At 34.1% G+C, this 23,106-nt stretch overlaps 1 protein-coding gene across 2 annotated transcripts in view; it reads left to right on the top strand.

The window, feature by feature from the left end:
• Positions 1-23,106, top strand: part of SGCZ (sarcoglycan zeta) — a 929,136-nt gene that overhangs the window by 615,305 nt on the left and 290,725 nt on the right. For both annotated transcript variants that reach the window (XM_084758266.1, XM_084758267.1), the window contains exon 2: positions 12,157-12,351. In XM_084758266.1, the coding sequence (XP_084614392.1) occupies positions 12,157-12,351 (195 nt within the window). The remainder of the gene's footprint in view (positions 1-12,156; positions 12,352-23,106) is intronic.

Below are 23,106 nucleotides of genomic sequence, written 5' to 3'. Positions count from 1 at the left end.
TGAAAAGGGACAGGATGGAAGGGAGAAGTGGTTAACTAGAATGATCGGGAGATGACAGGAACTCTGCAAGATGACCAACAGAGCCAACCAATCAGGGCCCAGAGGGACTTTAAGAGAGTGAAACACCAACCAAGGACCATAAACAGACTGTTCCTAGGCCCCATACGCAGATGTAGCCTATGGACAGTTTAGGCTTCATGTGGGTCCCCTAATAAGTGGAGTGATTGATATCTCTCATATGAACTTGGTTGTCTGCTTTTTGGTCACTCGCCGTGGTGGGGCTGCCTCGCCAGACCACATGGGAAGTGGGCATGCTTAGTTCTGAAGTGACTTGAAGAGCTGGGGTAGGTGAGTAGGGAGGCTCCCATTTTCTGAGGAATAGGGCAGGGGGAACAGGAGAAGTGAGGGAGAGTAGGAATGGGAGGAAAAAAGGGAAAGGGCTGCAATCAGGATATAAAGTGAATAAATAAAATAATTAATTTTAAAAATAGAACTTATGTCCTATTGCCAAAAGTATATCTCCTATGTTTGGGAAGGATAGATTTGGGTCCTTTGTGTATTTATTCAAAGATATAAGCTATGTAACTCTGAAAATGACATAGAATAATCAAATATATATATATATATATATATATATATATATATATATGAGCAAAATATTGGAACAATAACAAGGTATATTTAAGAAAGTTAAAATGACATCATAAATACCATATAAATCTTCAGACAAGAGCCAAAATAACTTTTATATATTTATATGTTTGACTTTGTGCGTTTTAGAGTTTTACCAGTGAATTACCCAAAAGGATTCAAATACTTTTATTTACATAGAGGGTGGATAAAAAGAGCAATAATCAGATTTAAAATTTTTCTTATGTCACATGATTTTGTTGCATCCACTATGTCTCACTTCTTGCATCATCCCTCATTAGCATTAAGAAACACTTCAAATTCTCTGCACATCAGTTATTAACATTAAAATAAAAATATGGTAATAATAACAGCTTTGTCTGGGTTGTGTGAGGATCAGGTAATTCTGAGTATTAACATGTGTCATAACTCGAGGGCATCAACAACAAGGCAAATGGCAAATCCATACAGTTGCTGCTTTAGTGAAGTCCTTCCCGTTGAAGGTGATCATTCAGGGTCAAAATGTATCATATTGAAAATAATTCTAGGCTCTTATGGTAGACAACCTTATTTGATTAGGCACAAGTAAATAATAAATGACATCATCTATTTCATGTTCTAGTTGGACAAAATGGAGACATTAATTTGGGTATTATAAACAAGCTCTGAGACAAAATGTTTGGGAAGGGACCATTACTTATGTTTGTATACGAATTACATGATATGAGAACATGCTGCTGTGGGATTTTATAGTAATTTATATTAGAGAAATAATGTAGTGAATGTTCTGTTATTTATTTAATCAATAAAATATTTTAATATGTGAATGTCTCACATATACATTATTTTGTGGTTTAATTAAGTAATTTTATTATAATATATGTTCCAATTCATTCAATATGATTTTTTTCTGAAATGATAAGATTAATAAATTCAGTCTCTTAAACAAGTAAATAGATAACAAGGATCACATTGGCTGTTTATATTTTCTTTTGCTCTCATTACAACACTTGATTTGAAAGTGTTTGTGTCTGTGTGTGTGTGTGTGTGTGTGTGTGTTTTTACATAAAAAAATTCTTACAATATATTACTTCTTGGTAGGAAAAAATTATTTTAAGCCAGGTGAATGCCATGCAAAAATTTTCCTGTTTTTAGTATGATTATGGACTTTGTAATGATTATGTAGTGGCCAGAATTAGGCTTTTATAAACAAAATAACCAGTATTTTGAAAAGATGATTATCTATAAATATATAACTTTATAATATTTAAACATAAACAACTTACATACCAAAAGATTTAGGAAATAACATTCCCCATCCAATGTTTGTATAAATTGTTTCATTCTCATTAAAAGAGCCAAAATAATGATGAGCAGAGGGAAATAGCAGAGCAAATTCTGTGCAGCCAGTCAGCTTGTTTCCCAGTACATGTGTTCATAGAAGCTCTTGTTTCTTAGCTTGCTTGTTGCAAGATCAGTTCAACAAATTATCTTTTATATGTTTTCTTATGCATATAATGTCTGTGCAGGTATATATGTGCCTGCATATATACCTAAATACATCTAATTAAGCAGGATTTATTTAATATCTATATAGCTGTCTTTACCTAGAAACCATTTCAAATTGTCCTTACTATCTCGAACTCTTTTAAATGTTTTAAACAATTGAAAGTTGCTTTTGAGTTGTATAAAGATTCTTGAAGAGCCTTTCTTGATGCCATAGGTCACTAATCACGGCTGTTTGTGAGTAGGAGATGGGAGGATTGCTAATTCTCAGAGTGGATTTACCCGGGGGACTTAGCAAGACCCTGTTTCAAAACAGTGTATTAAAAAAAGTAGCTGGATATGCCATTCTGTACTAGTGTGTGCCTAACATGTGTGCAGTCCTGCGTTCACCCACCAAACTATAATGAACAGATAATCTACGAGATGACTTGTATGCTCACATGATATATTTTGTGCCAACAGTGAGTATTTTCTCAAATTCTATGAGTCTGAAGTTCTTATAAATGCATTTAAATTGCTTAATTGTTTACTTAAATACATTGCTTAAATCTTCTAAAAATAAGACATAGGAATATTTCTAGATTATTATTATACAGTGACTGGCACATCTAACAATTATAAGTTTTGCTGAATTTACCCTCTGATGAGGAAATAACCAATAAAGAAGAAATAACTCTTGAGGATGATATGGTAGCATATGGTACAATGGAGAGTGAAAATTCATAAACCCAATTATCTAACTACTGTGCTTGATGTTCTCATTGAAAAATATGTACCTTAGAAATGAAGGAACAATGACTAATTTATGCAGGCCCATCTTACTGAACACCTGCTGAATGCAAAATAGCAACCACTATACAGGGACTGCAGCCACTTATTAATTTAATAATGTTATTAAGCATCAACCTATTGTACCTGAAGTCAGAAATAAAAACAAAAGTATGAATAAATAGAAGCATGGAAGCTGAGGACCAAAACTGTAACATTAGTTCTTTTATTTCTTTTTTTTAAATAACTAATAATTTTAAACTTTTTTATTAAATAAAGCAATTATTAAATTTAAACTTAAATTTTCAATTTGAATGCATTTTGATCATATACTTCCTCTACCCGAAGTCATTCCAGATCCTCCCGCCCTCCCTACCCATTCATTTTTGAGCTCTTTCTCAAAACAAAAAATAAACAAACAAAAAACAACAACAAACAAACGAAAACCCACTACAACAGGGAAGTCCCTCAAAATCAAGAGAACATGATAAAAATCACACTCAAAAATAAAATTATAATAATAATAAATAACATCAAGCTGTAACCAAATAAAAACACTCAGAAAACAGTGCATTTCAGTATATATTGGTCAACTATTCCTGAACATAAAGCCTGTTCTGAGGAGGTGGACGTGCCAGTGTCACTCTATTGTAGGAGACCTATTTTTGTCCTCTCTTCTAGCAGTTATATGTGACAGTTCTATTTTTTAACATTTGCTCTATGCTAAATACTAAAACAGACATAGAAAGTCTGATGAGAAATATGACAGATAAATCACTGTAGATCCTTATAATCACTCGATGACTATTGTAACTATGATCTCCACTGCAGGGAGGCTGTAAACATATAAAGAACTAACACAACTTAGATCAAGAAGTTAATAAATTAGAAGACTTTAAGAAACTCAGATAATTATAATATTGCAAAGGTCCACCACTGACATTCAAAATGCAGCAAGCAGTTGCTGAGCGGGGAGGAATCTACTGAGTGGAATAGAGTCAAACTGTTTAGGAAGCTCCGGGTTGCACCGTTCATGAGTGCTCACCCATGCCTAAGTAGATTTTACAGTTCAGTAAGTGTCATTCACCCATCCATTCTTCTATAAGTCACTAATCACCCTTACGCCAATAAACTCATGGCTTCACCAATACAGATTTCAGTAGAATTGTGTATTTTGTTTGTTAATGTCTGCCAAGTAAATTCAACAAGAATTAGTCATAACCTCTATGCATTGATGAAAGTATTAGTTTTTGCTATAGTTATTTTCAATACTTGCCCCCCATAAAATCTACAACAGTATGACAATAAATTAGCTAAATTTAAAATTTACTGTGATGCAGAAAATTCTTGATCTACAATACTAGAGTGCCAGAACAAGAGTTAATAATCGAAATGTGCATTAGAGATATGATTTTTTAAAGCAGCATTCTCTTAAAGGTCTAAGACCACCTGTTCTAATATTAATAAATGACTTGAAGCATCCATAGTGTCTGCAATTTGCAAATTTAAAAACTATGTCTGTGATTGCAAATTGCTATGTTGAGTCACACATAATTCAACTTCCTTTCTTTTCTAAAATAGGTTTCTATATTCATGGTTCATGTTTTTTTTTTTCAATATATATTCACTCATCCAACCAAACAGCAAATAGTCATTGAGTTACTTCATGAAGCCCATAAATGCAATATAAATGTGCTACATGGTACTACGATGACACATTAAGACTGTTCTTTAATTGACTTGAGATTTATTTATGCTTTGGGTAATTTCTACCAGAAGGCACCAAGCAAATGTACAGCATGGATCATGCCATATTCCTAAAAGCAGATTTGAATGTCAAATGCCCTTCATCTTATGCCTACTTTTGTGCTTGTATTTAAGGTGATAATATATGATTTATAATCAAATAAGTATATAAGCAACACAAGTCTACAGCATAAAAAATTAAAAACCCTAATTAACTATTAATAATCAGAAAATCAATATCATTTTTTATTTTAATTTTGAATTCTTTTTTTTTTTTCCGAGACAGGGTTTCTCTATGTAGCCTTGGCTGTCCTGGACTCACTTTGTAGACCAGGCTGGCCTCGAACTCACAGCGATCCGCCTGCCTCTGCCTCCCGAGTGCTGGGATTAAAGGCATGCACCACCATGTCCGGCTTGAATTCTTTTCAAGCCACACTGAAAGTATGCTGATGTTGGGATGTAAAGTAACAGACAAAGCTAGCAATCGTAGCTTCTTCCTGGATGAGTGCAAGATGATACAGCTCATGTACAGTCCTCTCACTGAGACTAACCATCCCCTGCTTCTCCTGCTGTATATAACAGGCTTTCTAAGATTTCAGGTTGTGGCATAGTATGCTCAAGTGAGCATAGCCTACCCAATCACAGTTGTCTGAACAGGAGCCTGTCCTTTTATATACCCCAGTGTCTGTCTCATTCTGGTTGTTAGGACTATGCCATGCAGGGCATGACGAATATGAAAGCAAATTAAATCCCTGATGTAAATATGTCTGGTTGGATTAATATAAGGAATGATAGTTAAAGCAATCACCCTTCTCATAGACCATGGTCACTTCTATGGTTCCACTCATCTCCCTCTGTGGCTGTATTCTGCTTTGTAGTCCCTATGAAACACAAATAGCACATATTAGGATATCCATTAAGCACTCGTGGAAACATTATTTGCAGTAGTCACACTGTGTGACAAGTATTCAGACTTTCAACTCCCTTTATGTGCCATTGAATGTTAAGTTTGTCCCCTTTTCTCAATCTATTTTGTTACATAAAAAAATGATACTATACAATTCACAACAACTAAAGCGTAATTATCAGCCAACTGGTTTTATTTTGACAATCGATATTTGCTAATATCCTGACCAAAGGATAGCTAACGTTAGATTGTGTTGTTCTCTAGTCGGTCATTTCCACTTAATTAATCAAATATAGCATGAACTAAACTAAAACATGTTTACTAAATGACCATATTTACTCATTAGTGAAATAATAAAAAACAAAGAAAATTTCCTATCACGGCAGTATGAATAAAAATTTGTCAAAATGAATGTCATGACACCTTTCCCATGAGTATTGACCAACATCAATGTAGAAAAATGACTTTCAATAGAGTATTTTTAAATTCAAGAATTTTCATAATCACTTGTGTTTTCAAATTTGTCCCCAGATGGCAGAGGCAATACTCTATCATATTCATTTCCTAAAACTTTTTTGCTTAGTATTCTGATATAAGCCAATAGTGCCTACTTTTTCCAAGTTCCCTCTCTTGCCATTGTCCTGCCAATGAGCTAGTTTGTTCTGAAGAGTGATCCCTGCAGCCTCTGACATTCATTTCTCCTGTTGTTTCTGACAAATTTTTATTTTCTTTAAAGATCATTCCTTTGTCTCATGCTGTGTGTGGGCAGTAGTCTATGCCAACCAACAGGTCTTGTTTGAAGTCTTCATATAAATGGTGCCCAAGACTATTTTGGTTGTTTAGGTTTTCATATTGATAAAACAAATAGTCAACAAAAACTGCTTCTCAGACATCTTTAAAATAATGCTTTAATGGCTTATTTTCCATCTGTAAAAAATGAGATCTAAGAATTGAGTTACCTTCATGTTAAATTATGAACTCCATTTTCATGTTAAAAAAAACTAATCCCAAGTTGTGCTATACAAATATGAAACTGAAATGGAAGTTTCACCCAATTGAGCACAGGTAAAACTTCCTGTATAAGTATGCTTGATTTGTGGTTGTGAGGTATATGGTAAGTCAAGGATGACTGACAGATCACTGACTCATCCTTTTAGAAACGCTCACATCTTAATAACTCCTGTTTGACTGGTGATGTGCACTCCTTTTAGTACCTATTCTGGCTTCTCTCTTATGTCAGAATCTTCTCTTTCCTATATCAAGGGGCAGCCCACCTGACTCCTGGCTACTTCATCACTCTAAAAATTCAACTGCTGTGGTCCTTTGATGCCTAATGCTACAAAAAGCTGACTTCAGTAATTTCTAAAAAATAACTGGAAAAACATCCAGTTCAAATGGAGATTTTTCTTAAATAGCAGATTTTTGACTACCATTATGTTGAAATGTGCCCTTGTGTATAAGTCCCATAGATGGGAATCCGTTTAAATTGCCATGCTAAGTAGACTTTACAGTATTATTTTCCGATTCTCTCAGCATTAGTAGCTGCTTAGAGACTCATTTTCTTGGAGCAGAAAACAAAATGTGTTTCTAGTGTGTAAAGTTCATATCATATAAGCTGGACACTTCAGACATTTTGCCCTTAAAACTTTATCTTAATTTTGTCTTTTACAATTAACTCTAGTAAAAATACTTATACAGCAGTTAAACAAGAGAACACTAGCTATAACATGAAAGATAAAAATTTTTAAATGAGTAATTTTTACTATTTAAAGGAAAAGGAGCATTCTACTTTAAATCCTACTTTCCAACTCCCAGATTATTATTACGTAAATCACCTTAAATTCATCTGAGGGTTGGGGAAAGTGAGGCAGAAAGAAGCTAAGTGACTAGCCTCAGGTGGGAAACCATGGAATGGGTGCATTGGGACTGCTATTCAGCACAGAAGACTAGATTTCTGTTGTGCTCCACTTCTTGATGAAATCAAAGGCAGAAGACTGCAGTGCTCAATCTAACACCATAAACACCCAATGAGCAGTGACACTATCATGAATTACCACTTCTCCTTTAGCATAAGCATTCCCAGAGTGAAATTTCAGAGGCTTTAGAGCTGTTATGAAAATTTTATTATGCCAAGAATGTTGCATATTGATACTTTAGCTTCCAAGTGCTATCTTTATAATCCAAAATTAAAAACAATTTCTCAAATTAGCTAGCTTATTGTGCATGAGACACATGCTTCTCTCTTAGAGTCAGCTTTCGCATAACAGGAAACACCAGCCTGAATAGAAATTAGATGTGCCATTTATGTCTACAGTAATGGAATCAAACTGGTGTAGGGAATAAGCAAATCATTTGTTTATTCCTTGCAGTCCCATGCTTACTTCTGTACTTTGTATCTACTGCTTATGTGATCAGTTTAAAAAAAATCATTAAATGCAATACTAAAAAATAATTAAATCACTTGCAACAAGTAATTTGATTCTGCTTTTATCTTTATCATCAGAAATCAGATTACCATTAGTAGTCAATTGTGAACTAGTAAATTCTCAATATCTGTACATGGTCATGTGTGTATGTGTGTATTCATATATATTTGTATGTATGTGTGATTATGAGTGTGAGTGTGTGTGTGTGTGTGTGTGTGTCTGTGTATGTTATAAAGGCTGCAGACGTGTGTGCATGCAAGTTTCCATACTCTTTGTCCAGATCTTGTTAAAATCCAGAAACTAAAAAGCCATGTCTTACAACTGCCCTTTAAATTCTCCATTCCCCCAGCCAGTTATGTTTGTCTCAATCTTTTCTCAGACAGGGTAACAAGAAAAAAGTGATATGGCACACAATTTGTTGATATATTTTAATGATTCTTGTAGGCAATTATCACTGCTTTGTAGAAAATAAAGTGGAACATTACTCAATTGGTTTTATGTTAACTTTAATAACTTAAAACAATAACTTTGGGCCTCACATATTTTCTTTTTTATTCTTATACACACGATCATGGTCTAATATTTCTAGTTCTTCATGTTCATATAGAAGTATACCCCAGCTGATAAATTCACTTATGCCTTCCTTCATCCATTTCCATTTAGAGAAGATAACTTGGTAGAAAACTGAAAACTTTACCAATATCTACAGACACTCTAAGTCTACGTCACTGACATCCAAGTGAAGAAAGTTAGCAGTAATAAGCCCCCAAGGACTGATGAAGAGAAGTTTGTTCTTAAGACTATGGTATCCCAGCCAGGCAACTGAACAGTTAAATTCAATAAGTTGAATTTAGACTGGTATCGCCTGGCATGTTTCTCCACACAAAATCCTAATGACTAGGAATAAGGAATAGTTAATGAGTTATCATATTCATGTTCTTTTTTCATGTGTGGTTGGTCCATTGTCATCTTCCCTAGTTCATCAGCCCTCAGGAGATTGTCTTTGATCCCAATTTTATCACCCTGAGAATTACTCCTCTACTGCTTTTTTTCTTCTATTTTTTTCTTTGATATGTTCTGCGTGTAAACTTGAACTTTTATCAAGTTAATTCACGAGAGCCTAACTGACTCCGTATCTTTATACGTGATTTGATGTGTTTACTCATTTTATTTCTCAAAAATTGTTAATTTGTCTTTCATTTTGTTCTTAGTGCATTCTAGCCTGTAAAAGCTCACAGAATTTTATCGCTCTTACAAGACATTCATGACTTTAGATTCCCGTTTTGTGTGCTATTCCCCCCCGCCTCTCTGTCTCTCTCTCTCTCTCTCTCTCTCTCTCTCTCTCTCTCTCTCTCTCTCTCTCTCTCTCTCTCTCTCTCTGTGTGTGTGTGTGTGTGTGTGTGTATTTTTTATAATATGGATTGCAATTTTAATTGTATTATTACAGTTATTTTCTTTAACATGTTCTTTTTACAAGTTATTTTTTCTATGTGCTTATTATATTTTTCACACTGTATTAAAACCTTAAATATCTAAACCATGAAATAACCCGCACATAACTGTCAATTCGTAAACATTTGACTAAACGAAGACCCACTCCTTTCCACTTTTACTACTGTTTTCAAATTTGGTGACCTATATAAAATACTTTAATACCCATGTTACATGGGTTGGAATATTTAGTTTATCCCCAGAACTTTACTATTTTAGAAGAATGCCCCTTCTGTTGTACTCTACTGCTCTGAATAAAGACAGGTAGATTTGGTTGCTGTAATTTCTTTCTCGTTCAGCTCAAAAGCCTCCAGTGGAATTTCCCAGGGCTACACGATTAGTCATGAGTTAGGTCAAGTCATCCTTGGTTAATCATTCTTTTCTGATTTCTATAAACTATGATTTACTGGAGACAAACAAAATAACTGGGTTTTAAAACATATTTTTATACTTTTGGATGAAACAGTTAAAAACTCACAAAACAGTTTATGGCCCACATATCTTTGGTTTAACCTTTAATGCCTTGATGAAAATTTAAGGGTATTTTGTTCAATTTTTGAAGTTGATTTTATTTTGGTGAAGAAAATATAAATTCCACAATGAGGTCAGGTTTGCTCTGAGTGACAAGGACAGGTCCCTAGACCCATTTACATTATCCAGAGACATCAGTGTCTTGATAAGGAATGGAGGAATTGGTCATATAAGTAAGAAAGGGTAGGCATTGGATGGATTTTAAGGTTTTTGTGTATAAGATGTGGTTGAAATTTTTGTAAAATTGAGACAAAGAAGATCTTAAATAAGTCAAGTTGCCAATAGAATGGGAGGTTTGATAGCTTTGGATTCACATTCCAAAAGGAAGAGACATGGTAAGAAGCCAGAGTCATCTTGATATGATGAATCTGTCTCTCAGGAAACTGCTGGTCAGTCTTTCCGTACATTGGACAAGAAGTCCATGCTTATAATTTCAATGTCAGCAGGGTAAACAAGATGGAAAGTTCTAACTTCATATCCTGTGGTCTCAGTCAAAATACGTGATCACTAAAAAATGTTTTTCTATGTTTTCTTGTCATCTATATTAATATATTGGAAGCATACATGAGGTTTGTGTTTGTCATTGGCTTCTGACATCACAAAGACATACATCACCATACCACCAACATTTTGGAGGACCATTAAACCTATATATCTTTGCATTTGCATTAGGTTAGTTGGAAGCAAAATATAGAACAAATGAACAAATGTATCTATTTTATTATATTTCTGTTACTTCTCATTGACATTGATGCTAGAAACCCAAGATATTTGCAACTGTGACCAGATTTTAGGTGTTAGAATTTCAAGGTTGGCGTAGTTTACTCTAGTTACATAGAGCAGTAAACTGTAAATTTCTTCTACTGAGATGACTAATTGTGCATTATCCCAGCCATGAAACGTATTCTGAACCTGTAATTATTTCGGTATTTACTTTTAAAAAAAGTAACTAAAGATGGAAATGTAACCTCATTATACTTTTGTAAAATATATGTTCTAAAGTATTTGTGATGAAAAGAAATATGCAATGATAAGTCAACTTTTATTTTAGGAAATACTACTTATTCCACAGATATATAAAGACAAATTTAATTCAATGATAAGTTTCTTGTTTTTGATCCTAGATTTTTTTTTATAATTGTTAGAAGCAGACACATTTAATTAACTACTTACTGCTTTATAAAATAGCTACATGTGCTTATATATATTTACAATAATATAATTTTAATTGAAATATATTAAGTTTGAGCAAAAATAAATATAAGCTAAACTGTTATCTTTCTATGCAAAAATCCTCATAATATAAAATTAATAAAGTAAAAATTTATTATAATAAATTTAAGAAATTTTTGAAGTTATATCTGAGAAAATAGCATTTGTCTTCTTCACCCTTGGTTATAGGTTGTAGAGCAGAAACAGGGTATTGTTTTCCCTCCATAATTTCCCTCCATAATATATTTTCATAATAAATTATAAACTAAACAATTTATATCATGTCATTTTAGAGAAAAGTATAGATGCTTTAGAGTTCTTAAGCATGCCGAAACATAAGCATCAGGACTCAGTTCTGAGTCTCCATGGCTCAAAAGAGAGTTCTCTGTTGGATTAAATAGGCATGCCTGGAAATCATGTGTCTTGTGTAGGAATCAATTGAAGTGCTGTTAGTAACACTTATGATAATTTGAGGGAGGATGTTTCATTTCAATTACACAACAATAATTATTTAAGTATTATCTGAGTACTTTTCTGAGGTGTCTTATGCCGTTTAAATATAAAAACTAAAGATTGGTTTTATTTTTAATCTCTCTCTCTCTTTTCCTCCCTCCCTCCTTTCCTCCCTGTCTTTCCCTCTCTCTTCACCTTTTGCTCCCCCTTCCTTCCCTTTCTGTATTCTTTCTTCCCTCTTGCTTTTCTCTATCTTATCCTTTGCACCTTCATTTCTACATCCATGCCTACCTCACCTCCATCCTCTACTCCTTCTCTCTACATGCTCTTTACTCTCCCTCTCCCTCCTACTTCCCCTTCCTCAAATGCTTCTTATGTCTCTCCATCTTTTTCTTCCTTCCCAACATTATCACTTTCCCCTTCACTTTTTCTCCTCCCCTTTTCTATCCTCTTGTTCTCTTTCTTTCTTTCTCTCTTTCTTTCCAGATGACTCGAGAACAATACATATTAGCAACACAACAGAACAACCTACCGAGACCTGAAAATGCACAACTTTACCCTGTGGGGATTTATGGATGGCGAAAGAGGTGCTTATACTTCTTTGTCCTTCTGCTGTTGGTTACCATGATAGTTAACTTAGCCATGACAATATGGATATTGAAGGTTATGAATTTCACTGTGGTAAGTACCACCATGATTTTACATCTATTGCTTTGAGATCAAAGACAGTCTAACTGTATTGTTATTTTTTTTTTTATTGAAAATGATTCATCTTGGTCTTTGCAAGTCTCCAAAGCCACTTTACATTTTACTTAAGAAGTACTTTCAATATATTTGGTTATGATGTACATATGATATTCTACCTAGAATTTAATAGTGAAAAATTAAGATTATAATAAAAGAATGCCTTGATTCATAAATAACTTAGAATATATTTATAAAAATTCAAAATACTTTTTTGCCTTTAATATTCTAAAATATAAGTGCTTTGGATCATTCTTGATGCTGTTCTTGATCATATTTATGTTATTTGCCTTATAAGCCCAAAGCATATCTCAAAGATATCTGTCATGAAGTATAACTGGCTTCACAAGTTCATCCCATTCTTTCAGAAATTATGCTTGATATGTAGAACATAAAGCAGAAATACAACTGGAAATACAATTACTTTATGATAAACAAAACCTTAATAGCAACATGATTCTGTAACTTACTGGTGAGTTTGGATTCAGATTACTGGATTGTATGATAAACCTATGGATATGACTTACACAAAAACTCATAGTGTTAGAAAAGTCAAGTGTAACCCTATTTACATTTTCAAATGCAGGGCTTAAACAAATGTTTCAAGTCTCTTTTTCTTCATTAATAAAATAGCAATGATTTTTATTACCTATTTCACCTATAGATGGCATTTTTTTCAAGTCAAAGAGCTTTGAAATCTTAAGCAGTCTATAACAGTCAGGAATAATCTACTTCTTACATATTTACAAAATAATATAAAATATATACACATGTGTATATGTTCTCTTTTTACAAACATAGTATTATTTAGAGTTCGGCAAGGGATCATGATATTCTATTGTGTCTTTGCCAAACAGATCAGGTATCTTTACAGTAAGGTAGGTAAATCTTGCTACTGACATTCTTCTTTTTTATTCTTATTTTCTGCATTCTCTAGGATAAATCCAAATTTGACTGTTCTAACTTTGTTGAGTTCCATTTATCCATGTATCAGGCTGGTTGTTTATTTTTTTATCTCTATGGATACCAATTTAACAACACCACCAATAAAAATAAACAAAAAATCTATTCTTTCTTACTTGTTATTATAATAGTCTATCCTGAAATAAAATGTCAGTTTTAAATGATAAGCATCATGTCACACATGTACAGTGAGCCTGTGTGTATATGGCCTACCCTTCCATCCAAGAAAAATATATTCAAACCATACTCAGAAGCACTATATTTATGGGGAAAAAGAGCCCCAAAATGATTTCATTCACTCTGAGACATTACAAGTGCTTAAAAGTAGGCATAAAATATAAAGAGAAAACATGGAAAAGAACAAAGTTCATGTGTCTTCATTCTTTAAAAACATAGCAAAACCTATAACAAACAAACAAATAAAAAATACTGAAGAAAGTTTGGCATCTATGGTCATAGATGAGGGCAAGAAATCCTGTAAGAGACAAGAGAGAGAAGTAAAGTTTGCATAGGAGATGTACTAGTAATCCATTTAAAGCACACCATTGCCCATTGATTGAGCCAGTTTCTCCTCATGTTTGTGTGTATTTGGGTATAGAGTTTGTATTCTGTGCTGTGCTGTACTTTTCTCGATGGCTACATTATTGAAATATTACATGCTGAGTGACATATTAACTATGAAGAAACTTTTCTCTTACTTTAAGTACCAGCTAATGTATGAAAAAGGTACCATTTCTGAACTTATTTTCTTATTAGCTCAAAACCATAAACCAGATAAAACCAAATACATATATTATCTAAATGTAACGTAAATAGATTATATATATGCATATATATATGAATATATATCAGTATGGCATCTACATATTAAAGGACATGGCAAGGTGTTTCTTTTATTATTATTGCTATTGTTGTTACTATTATTATTATTATTATTATTATTATTATTATTATTATTTGTTTTTCTGAGACAGGGTTTCTCTGTGTAGCCCTGGCTATGCTGAACTTACTTTGTAGACTAGGCTGGCCTCAAATGTACAGAGATCCATCTGCCTCTGCCACCATGACTGCTGGGATTACAGTCATATGCCACTGTGCCCAGTTGATTAATAAAATTTTAAATCAAAATATAATTACAATATAATTCTTATATAGGTATTTCTCCTTATACTATGTAATTAGAAAAAATAAGTTAAATATTCTTTACTAAATTTAAATAATAATTTTTAATTATTACAATTTCAATAGTTTGGTTTCCTCGCTCAAAAGCCATCTGTGAAAAGTTTATGAAAGAAAAGATCAGCTCTGTCACTCTAGCAAGGCTCACTTCTATCCAGGGGAACACATTGTGTAAATGTTTAGCTCCAAGCCAGGTTATCTTCTAGGAGGTATTTAAATTAATTAAAAAGTATACTAACCACATAATTATGTAGCTGCATGCCTCGCACACCTAGGGCATCATCTCATGCTGATACCAAGGTCTACAAAGCCATTCTTGAGACATAATTGAAAGCATCACCTGTGTCTTCAGGATTCTTGTAAGCCTTGGGGTTGCTGTCACCCATGGAGCTACATAATTTGAGCCCCAGTTGGCCCAAATTTAAATGCCGGCATATGCCAACATAGTCTTGTGGTTAATGAAAAGTGCTAGTGTTCACTTTTTTTCTTCACAGTTTTATTTTAATTTGCTGAATTTTTTTGTCACCTAGTTTTAAATATTGTTTTAACATATACTCAAATAGATAACTGTCCTTTCTTTAACTAATGGGTTTTTTGCATGTAGTCTCATGCAAATAAAGTTACAATTGTGTCAAAAATGTTTCTAGTATAGCTATTGATAACTTTCAGGGAAGTTCAGAATTACTTAAGTTATTGAAGATTATTGCAATCTTAAATAGAATAGATTAAGTTGAAAAATCTGTTCTCTACATAACTTCTCTGCAGTCATCATTTCGTCAAATCCCCACCAATATAACCAAATCGAGACATTACTATGCTCTATTATACATAAAATTTTGTGTCCCTTTTGAAATTCCTAATTTCAGTTTTATCTTTCAAATCTTTGCTTATTCCATCTGTCAAATTCTCCGCATGAATCTTCCCCAAAGAATTACCTGTCTTGATTTTTAAAAGATGGGAACTGTATGTATGGAATAGAAGCTGGGTCTTTTCATGTTTCTAAATAGCCATTAAAATTATATTCCAAGAAGTTTCTCTGTAAACAATTAAGAAATATACTTCATTTTTAATAAGAAAATTTTGACATTTTCCAAAAAATATCTGAAATGATTGTAACAAGAATAAATTAATAAATTTTTAAAAAAAGATTGTAATCCTCTTACATAGAGCAATAAAAATAAAATTTATGTTTATCCTAATACAGTATGAGTGGATCTCTTTACCCAGTGCATAAGAGACCTAAGTGCTATACTTTGACAAGAGACAGAAAATGATTTGTAAATTACTTGGGGAATTGTATTGGCTTTAACAATTGTATTTTATTTTCCTTATAACTCCTACCTTCTAATATATGAGAATATTCAGCTGTTAGCATTTTTATTTGAGTAAAGTAGATATGTTATTTCTTTGAAAATATTGTGTATTTAGAATTAAAAGGCGATCTAACAATATGTTTTACAGTGCTTCTAAATTCTGTCATTGTGCCTAGTACTGAACATGGTGCATGTGGTTGTTATGACCTTAAGAACTCGTGGTCTCATTTTGTGACAACATTATTCTGCTTATTGAGATGCCTAGTAGTAGATAGCTAAGAAAAAGGAAATTAGTTCATACTGCAGGGTGAACGTCTCTTGAGAGATATAAACAATAATTCCTTGGCTATGAAAATGGATAAGGATAGTACTGAGTTGAGGGGGAAATTTTGAAGCTCTTTATCTCATGATCAGCAGAGTCCACCTACAAGAGAATTTGTTGATGTCAGTTAATTGGTATACCTTTGTGGTTCAATATACATAAAGCAGTCTATCTACACAGTCTTTGATCTGATGTAATGCTTTTTTTGTGGTTCAGGTCTCATTCTTAGTCATTTGGTTTTCTATTTTAAAACTGAAATTTATGAGTCTGTAAAGTATTTATTTTAGTACGAATGACAATAAAAGTTGTTGATACACATCTCCTGCAATATAATTTTATTAGTCATGTAATGTAGCTAGTAATGCAGAATAAAGAAATTTGGAAAGGTAAGGGAGGGTGAGTATGTGCATAATATATTGTATATATGTATGAAATTATCATTAATAAATAACAAATATTTTTATACAACTAGAATACAAATTATAGCTAATAAATGAAAGGGAATTATACAGTCATAAACACTGTGACAGAAAAGATAAGAATACCCTCCATTGAAAATAATTAAGCTACCAGCTAATATATACTTTTCAAATACGTACTCAAAGGTAATTTGACTGGTTGAATGAAAGCTGGCTGAAAGAAAATTCTAACAAAAGAAATTTGAATATTATAGTCATTTTCAATGAAAGGGAACCTGAGAAACCCTTCTTAAAACATCTATATATTACTAAGCTCATTTTCCAAATATCTATCTAGCCACTTACTATATACTCATATTATTCTTGTAGTGATAGACGGTTCAGTCAAGTTACTGCATGCATCATTTTTAGTATTCTCACCTGCTTTTCTTTATTTCAAATATTAAACATTATATAATCTGAGATAACCAATCTTTTCAGGATATTGTTTAATGATTATTATAGAGCATAGATTAATTTCTCCTTTTTCTGTCATGTTTTATTGTCTACAGATTTTGTGTTTCTAACATTCATAGTTATAAATATTACCATATTTATTTATGAAAATATACTCCGAGTTTAAAAATTTCTGTTTTTTTTTTTTTCAACCACTGTGAACTTTTGCTCCCTAAACCTCAGCTCAGATGTCCTAGTTCATGGATACTCTTGATATTTCTCTCTTTTTTTTCTCTCCCTCTCTATCCCACTTAATCTTTAAATCCCTGTCCTTAATTCATATAGCTTATCCCAGTGATAGGATTTCACATGCTGTGTTGATAAATGATGAGCTTCATCTAAATATGCTTATCTTTTGGCCAAGCTCACCTGCCCCGTTCATATTAGAGTACTCCCAATCTCAGAACATAGTCTAAGTGCCTAATGTTAGGTCATGGACAGAAATTTAGAGTTCATTATAATCAGTATCTGCCTGAACATCTATGATTCAATAAGATCATTTGTGTTCCAGATTGATCTCAGATTTAACATTTTTACTTTTTCTCAATAAAACATTCATATGAAATTATTATAGAAAATCTATTCCAAAGTGTAGTCCATTTAGTGTTAGCTGGAATCGCTCCTCTTCTCTCATTTACAAAGGGCATAACTCCAGGACTTTCTATCTTTCAGTCAGTGTAACTACTTTTTTGTGGTGGGAAAATAAGCATAGGCATTCACTCCCAGAACTCCAGAGTGCTTAGGGAAGATAATTGTCAATGAAAGTAGAGTTCTTTGTAGGTCAAATTATTAGCTACAGATTCCAAAAGTAACAACTATGATCACACACACACACACACACACACACACACACACACACACACACACTGCTTTATTGGATTTACATCTTTTTAAATATTTAAAGAATGAAGAAATTGCCTCCATAGACTGGAAGCTACTAGTAAATTATACAACTCCCTGGGACATCTGTGATCCTATTTGTTCACAAACCTTGTAGAAATATAAAGGCTGCCTCCAGATGATAGAAAAAAAACTGTGGGTCTAGACAGCAAACCCCTCCTACTAGAATTTCTAGCTGCCCAACACTATCAATATAACCTCACCAAACACCTCACAATCTAGAAAGTAAAATGAAAAGCAAGGATTTACTAATCATATTGATGCTAAGCTTTTCTCAGTTGTTTTTTCAATCCAAAACACATTGTCTTATGTGTAAATATTTGTTAAGATTCTCTATACACACATAAACACATCTCCTAAGAAACCTCTAATGCACTACATATGGTCTAATTTTAGTAACCTCTCCGTGAGAGAACACTGAGAAGTGTGAAAGACGGTAGGTGCTATTTATTTATTTGTTTATTTATTTACTATTACCTGTGTTACACTTATTAAAATGGTGGCTCAAAATTCTCCTTCATAGAATGGGTACAATATTGCATACTGCACTGAGTTGTTGAATAAATAAATACCAAGGAAGAGACAAAAGTGCTTCAGAAGTCTCACACTAACGCCCTTGCCCAATTGGATATTTTTATCCATTTTTATCCACTTTTATTCATTTTCTTCTCAGCTTTCCTGAGAGATATAGGATAGACATTTGAATTAGCTGTTACTTCCTAATGTGGCTGAAAAAAATATATTCTGAAATTTTACATGATTGCACATGAATAACTAAATGAAAATGTTTATCTTGTTGATTTCTAATGATGTTCTTAAGGGCAAAGGCTGTCAGCTTTGCACCCAGAGGCTGTGACTGGCTTAGCAGCAAGGCGAGTATGGACAACTGCTAAGATCCAGATTCTATTTCTGTGAAATAGTGATGATGATATTGACTGCATAGGACTGTGAAGAGCATAAAATGAGTGACCCTGTTAAAAAAAATTTAAAGCCAGTGTTATACTGTGTGAAGAATTCCTCATTATCTGGAAATAATGGTAAATATTAAGCCCTGGATTATTACTCATAAATAATTAAAGTTTATTTGGGTGGCATATTTTGTAAGTGAAAAACTTTATTTATATTAGTAAAGAATAATAAATATTTCTTACATAATTCTAACTTAATGATCAGATAATTAAAATGCTTTATAAGCCATGAGAAGTACTTGTGCTGTCAAGGGTCAGAATTATTTTGATGACATTAAGCTATTTCTATTGCAAGTTAGCATGATCAAAACTCAGATCTTTGGGTCCTTCTCTCGCTAAACTAATTCTTTTTGAGTCCTGTGAAAATATGTAATAGATGATTGTACTTTAGAGTCCTAAGGTGGGCTATCTGCTCTTGATTGAAAACAACTCTAGTTTCTTTAATGATTAGGGTAAGGATGAGGCAAGCCTCCCACGGGTTTGGGCCTTTCACCTTTACTCAAGTTACCATTATCAATGAGATAAACTATCTCACCCATTTTCTTATTAATTAACACACAAATATCAAGACTCTGAATGTGTCTAAGATGTCTTTCTTGTCCACTTCAATTGTAGCAACAATAGTCCACACAGTGGATGCAATGTCTGTGAAGATAGACCAGCTATCATTATTATTGAGTTGAGTTATTGTACTACAAATTATTTTGAGAATATTCTGAATTGTGGCCACGAGGTTATAATATTTTTTTCATTGTTCAGCTTTCTTTTTTTGTATTTTTTTTTACTTTATTAATTTATTCTTGTTACATCTCAATGGTTATCCCATCCCTGTATCTTCCCATTCTTCCCTCCCGCCCATTTCCCCCTTATTCCCCTTCCCTATGACTGTTCCTGAGGGGGATTACCTCCCCCTGTATATGCTCATAGGGTATCAAGTCTCTTCTTGGTAACCTGCTGTCCTTCCTCTGAGTGCCACCAGGTCTCCCCCTCCAGGGGACATGGTCAAAGTTGAGGCACCAGAGTATGTGAGAAAGTAATATCCCACTCTCCACTCTACTGTGGAGAGTGTTCTGTCCATTGTCTAGATCTGGGTAGGGGGAAGATGCTCCAGCACACAACAAGAAAATTTGCTCAACCATGTTCATAGCAGCCTTATTCATAATAGCCAGAACATGGAAACAGCCTAAGTGTCCATCAGTAGAAGAATGGATAAAGAAACTGTGGTACATATACACTATGGAATACTACTCAGCTATTAAAAACAAGGAATTCCCGAAATTTGTGGACAAATGGATTGAGCTAGAAATGATCATAATGAGTGAGTTAACCCAGAAGCAGAAAGACTCAAATGGTACATACTCACTTATATCTGCACATTAGCCCAAGGTGCATGTCCCACGAAAGCTTTCACTTACCAGGAAACTGAGACAGAGGGGAGGACATTCTAGTGGGACTCTAGATGAGAGAAGCATGGGAGAATGGTAAAGTAGAAGGATCCAGAGGGTCCTAGAAGCCTACAAGTAGAACATTATGATAGGCAGATTTGGGCACAGGGGTCCCGCTCAAACTAAGGCACCAGCCAAGGTTATAATATTTTAAAATATGAGCACGGGATAAATTTTAAGATTCTAGGAGCTCAGATTAAAAAAACATAGCTTATGTGGCAAGATTATCTGTTTCATAGAGCAGAGATTATTGGCAGCACAGCATACAAAACATAAGTTCTAGCACGGCTGAGTGGCTGAAATCCTTTGGTGCTTTTTCAAAGTATGTGTGTGTGTAGGTGTGTGTGTGTGTGTGTGTGTGTGTGTGTGTGTGTGTGTGTGCGCACGTACGCACGCATGCACACAGGTTTGAGTGTAAGGTTCTTTGAGCTGTGGATACTTTGTTGGGGTATGGGCCTTTTTTTTTTTTCTGCCAGTATGTGCCAGACTAGCTGGACTCCTAGCTCTTTAACAATCCTCCTGTCTCTGGTTCTCATATCGCTTGTGTGAGTGCTGGATTCCAGACGCAAGGCACCGCAAAACGCAGGCTTCCATAACCATTCCCTAGTTACAATGCTCTTTTAGTTTAGCATAAGGTCCAGCGTATGCATAGGCCTTGCAGTTAACAGGCATTGTGTCTACAGGATATATGGTATTTTCCAGAAAGCGTATTTTATCCTCCTAATGGCAGTTGAAGTTTTGTAGCGCTTGAATGGTATGTTGCTGAGTATTAACAGATGGCCTGGGATGAGATACCTTCTAAAGGTTAGTTAGGATCGTGGAGTTTTGTGAAACTTTCTGCACTGTCATTTCCATTTTCCCAATCCATTCTTCAGTGCGTGGCGCAAGGACTGAGGAGTGAGGTGGAGCTCCGCCTTCTGGAGAGAGACTTTGCCTCTGCACGTGAGCGCGTGAGCGCCTGGAGCAAGTAGCTGCACGCCTAGAGTGTGGTCTGTGGATTTATAACAGTTTATGATAGTGAATGATTTAGTTAATGTGGCACGACCGCTTCCATTATAGCCCTCTGTTTGCACCTCCTCATAATTTTCTGACAAATTGTTCCTCTCAGATGAAATCTTTCATGCCTAGTTTTAGCCCAGCAGTACATTTTCTTTCACTGACTTTATAAAGAAAAATTTAGTCATTTTCTCCCATATTCAAGAAACTACTAAATGATAGGGTTTTTTTTTTCCTTCAAAGTAAATTATAAAATTGTATCATAAACTTAACAATACACAATACATACCATGTAGGACATGAGGTCATTAGAAGATCAGGAAAATAAGAATAAAGAAAGACATTTGGGGCCAGTATGATGGCTCAGCAGCAATGGCACTTGTCACCAAGACTGAGGGCCTAATTGGATCTGTAAGGCCAATACAATAGAAGGAGAGAGCCATTTTGGCAAACTGTCTCCAACACACACACATACACACACACACACACACACACACACACACACACACACACACACACACTCAGACACTCAGACCGGGAGCGGATAAAATTAGGCCTTCAATGTATTATGAAATTATATTCAAAGCAAGTCTACAGCTTTCCAAAGAGTGCTTACATCAAGGCGGTGTAATATGTACAGAACTGAACAGTTGCCAAAGTAAGGACCTATTGTGCTCACTGGGTATATCAAATGAAAACGGAGGTAGTAATTGGCATATGTCTATGCCTGGGAAAAAGAAGAGAAAAGGGTCGATTATGATTATCTGTATTATAATTTCAATGACCTTTAAATATTTCTATTTGCCTGTGTCCTTTGGCTATGTAGAGTAGAGCTCTAAAAGAAATAAAGTAGCCCATATGGAATCTGAATCATTTGCAGAACTGTGTCAAGTAGGTTTTCAATATCAATCATATTTTGTCCATCAGCTGCACTGAATTAGGAAGCATTCATTATTATTTTGAATTTGTAGTCTGTACATTCAAAATCGTATTATGTGGCTACTGGTTTCAAGTAACTTTATTTTGAAAGACAAACTTTAGTTTATTTTATCCATATGCATGGATTCATCAATTTAATGAGTAGCCCATGACAAAAATAAATGTTACAAAACAATAGGAGAGGTGAATCTAACTTTAATAGGAGCAATATTGTATTTCATAGTTAAATATTGATGATATAAAAAATATCATGATATGAGAATTTATTAACCAGGGATAAATAATTAATTTTTTCCAAATTTTAGTTTCTAAACATAATCTGATAATTTATTCAAATAAAAGAACAATTTTAGCCGGGCGTGGTGGTGCATGCCTTTAATCCCAGCACTCGGGAGGCAGAGGCAGGCGGATCGCTGTGAGTTCGAGGCCAGCCTGGTCTACAAAGTGTGTCCAGGACGGTCGGTCAAGGCTACACAGTGAGACCCTGTCTAGAAACCCCCCCCCAAAAAAGAACAATTTTATTGAGTTTCATTTGAATTAAATGTCAAAATTAGAGCCAGGAGTAGTGATGCACACCTGCATGCCCGGCACTCATGGGGAAGAGGCAGGCCGATCTCTGTAAGTTCAAAGCCAACCTGGTCTACAAAGCAAGTCCAGAACAGCCAAAGCTACATAAATTAAACACTATTTAAAAAAACACATTTTTTTTCAAAATAGAATAAGATTATATTTTTATGTAATGATTAGTAGAAT

The sequence above is a fragment of the Acomys minous genome (assembly GCF_964271855.1).
Source record: "Acomys minous genome assembly, chromosome: 15".
NCBI classification, from domain to species: domain Eukaryota; kingdom Metazoa; phylum Chordata; class Mammalia; order Rodentia; family Muridae; genus Acomys; species Acomys minous.
The sequence above is the reverse complement of the archived record's forward strand: the minus strand, read 5'-3'. Positions and strand labels throughout refer to the sequence as shown.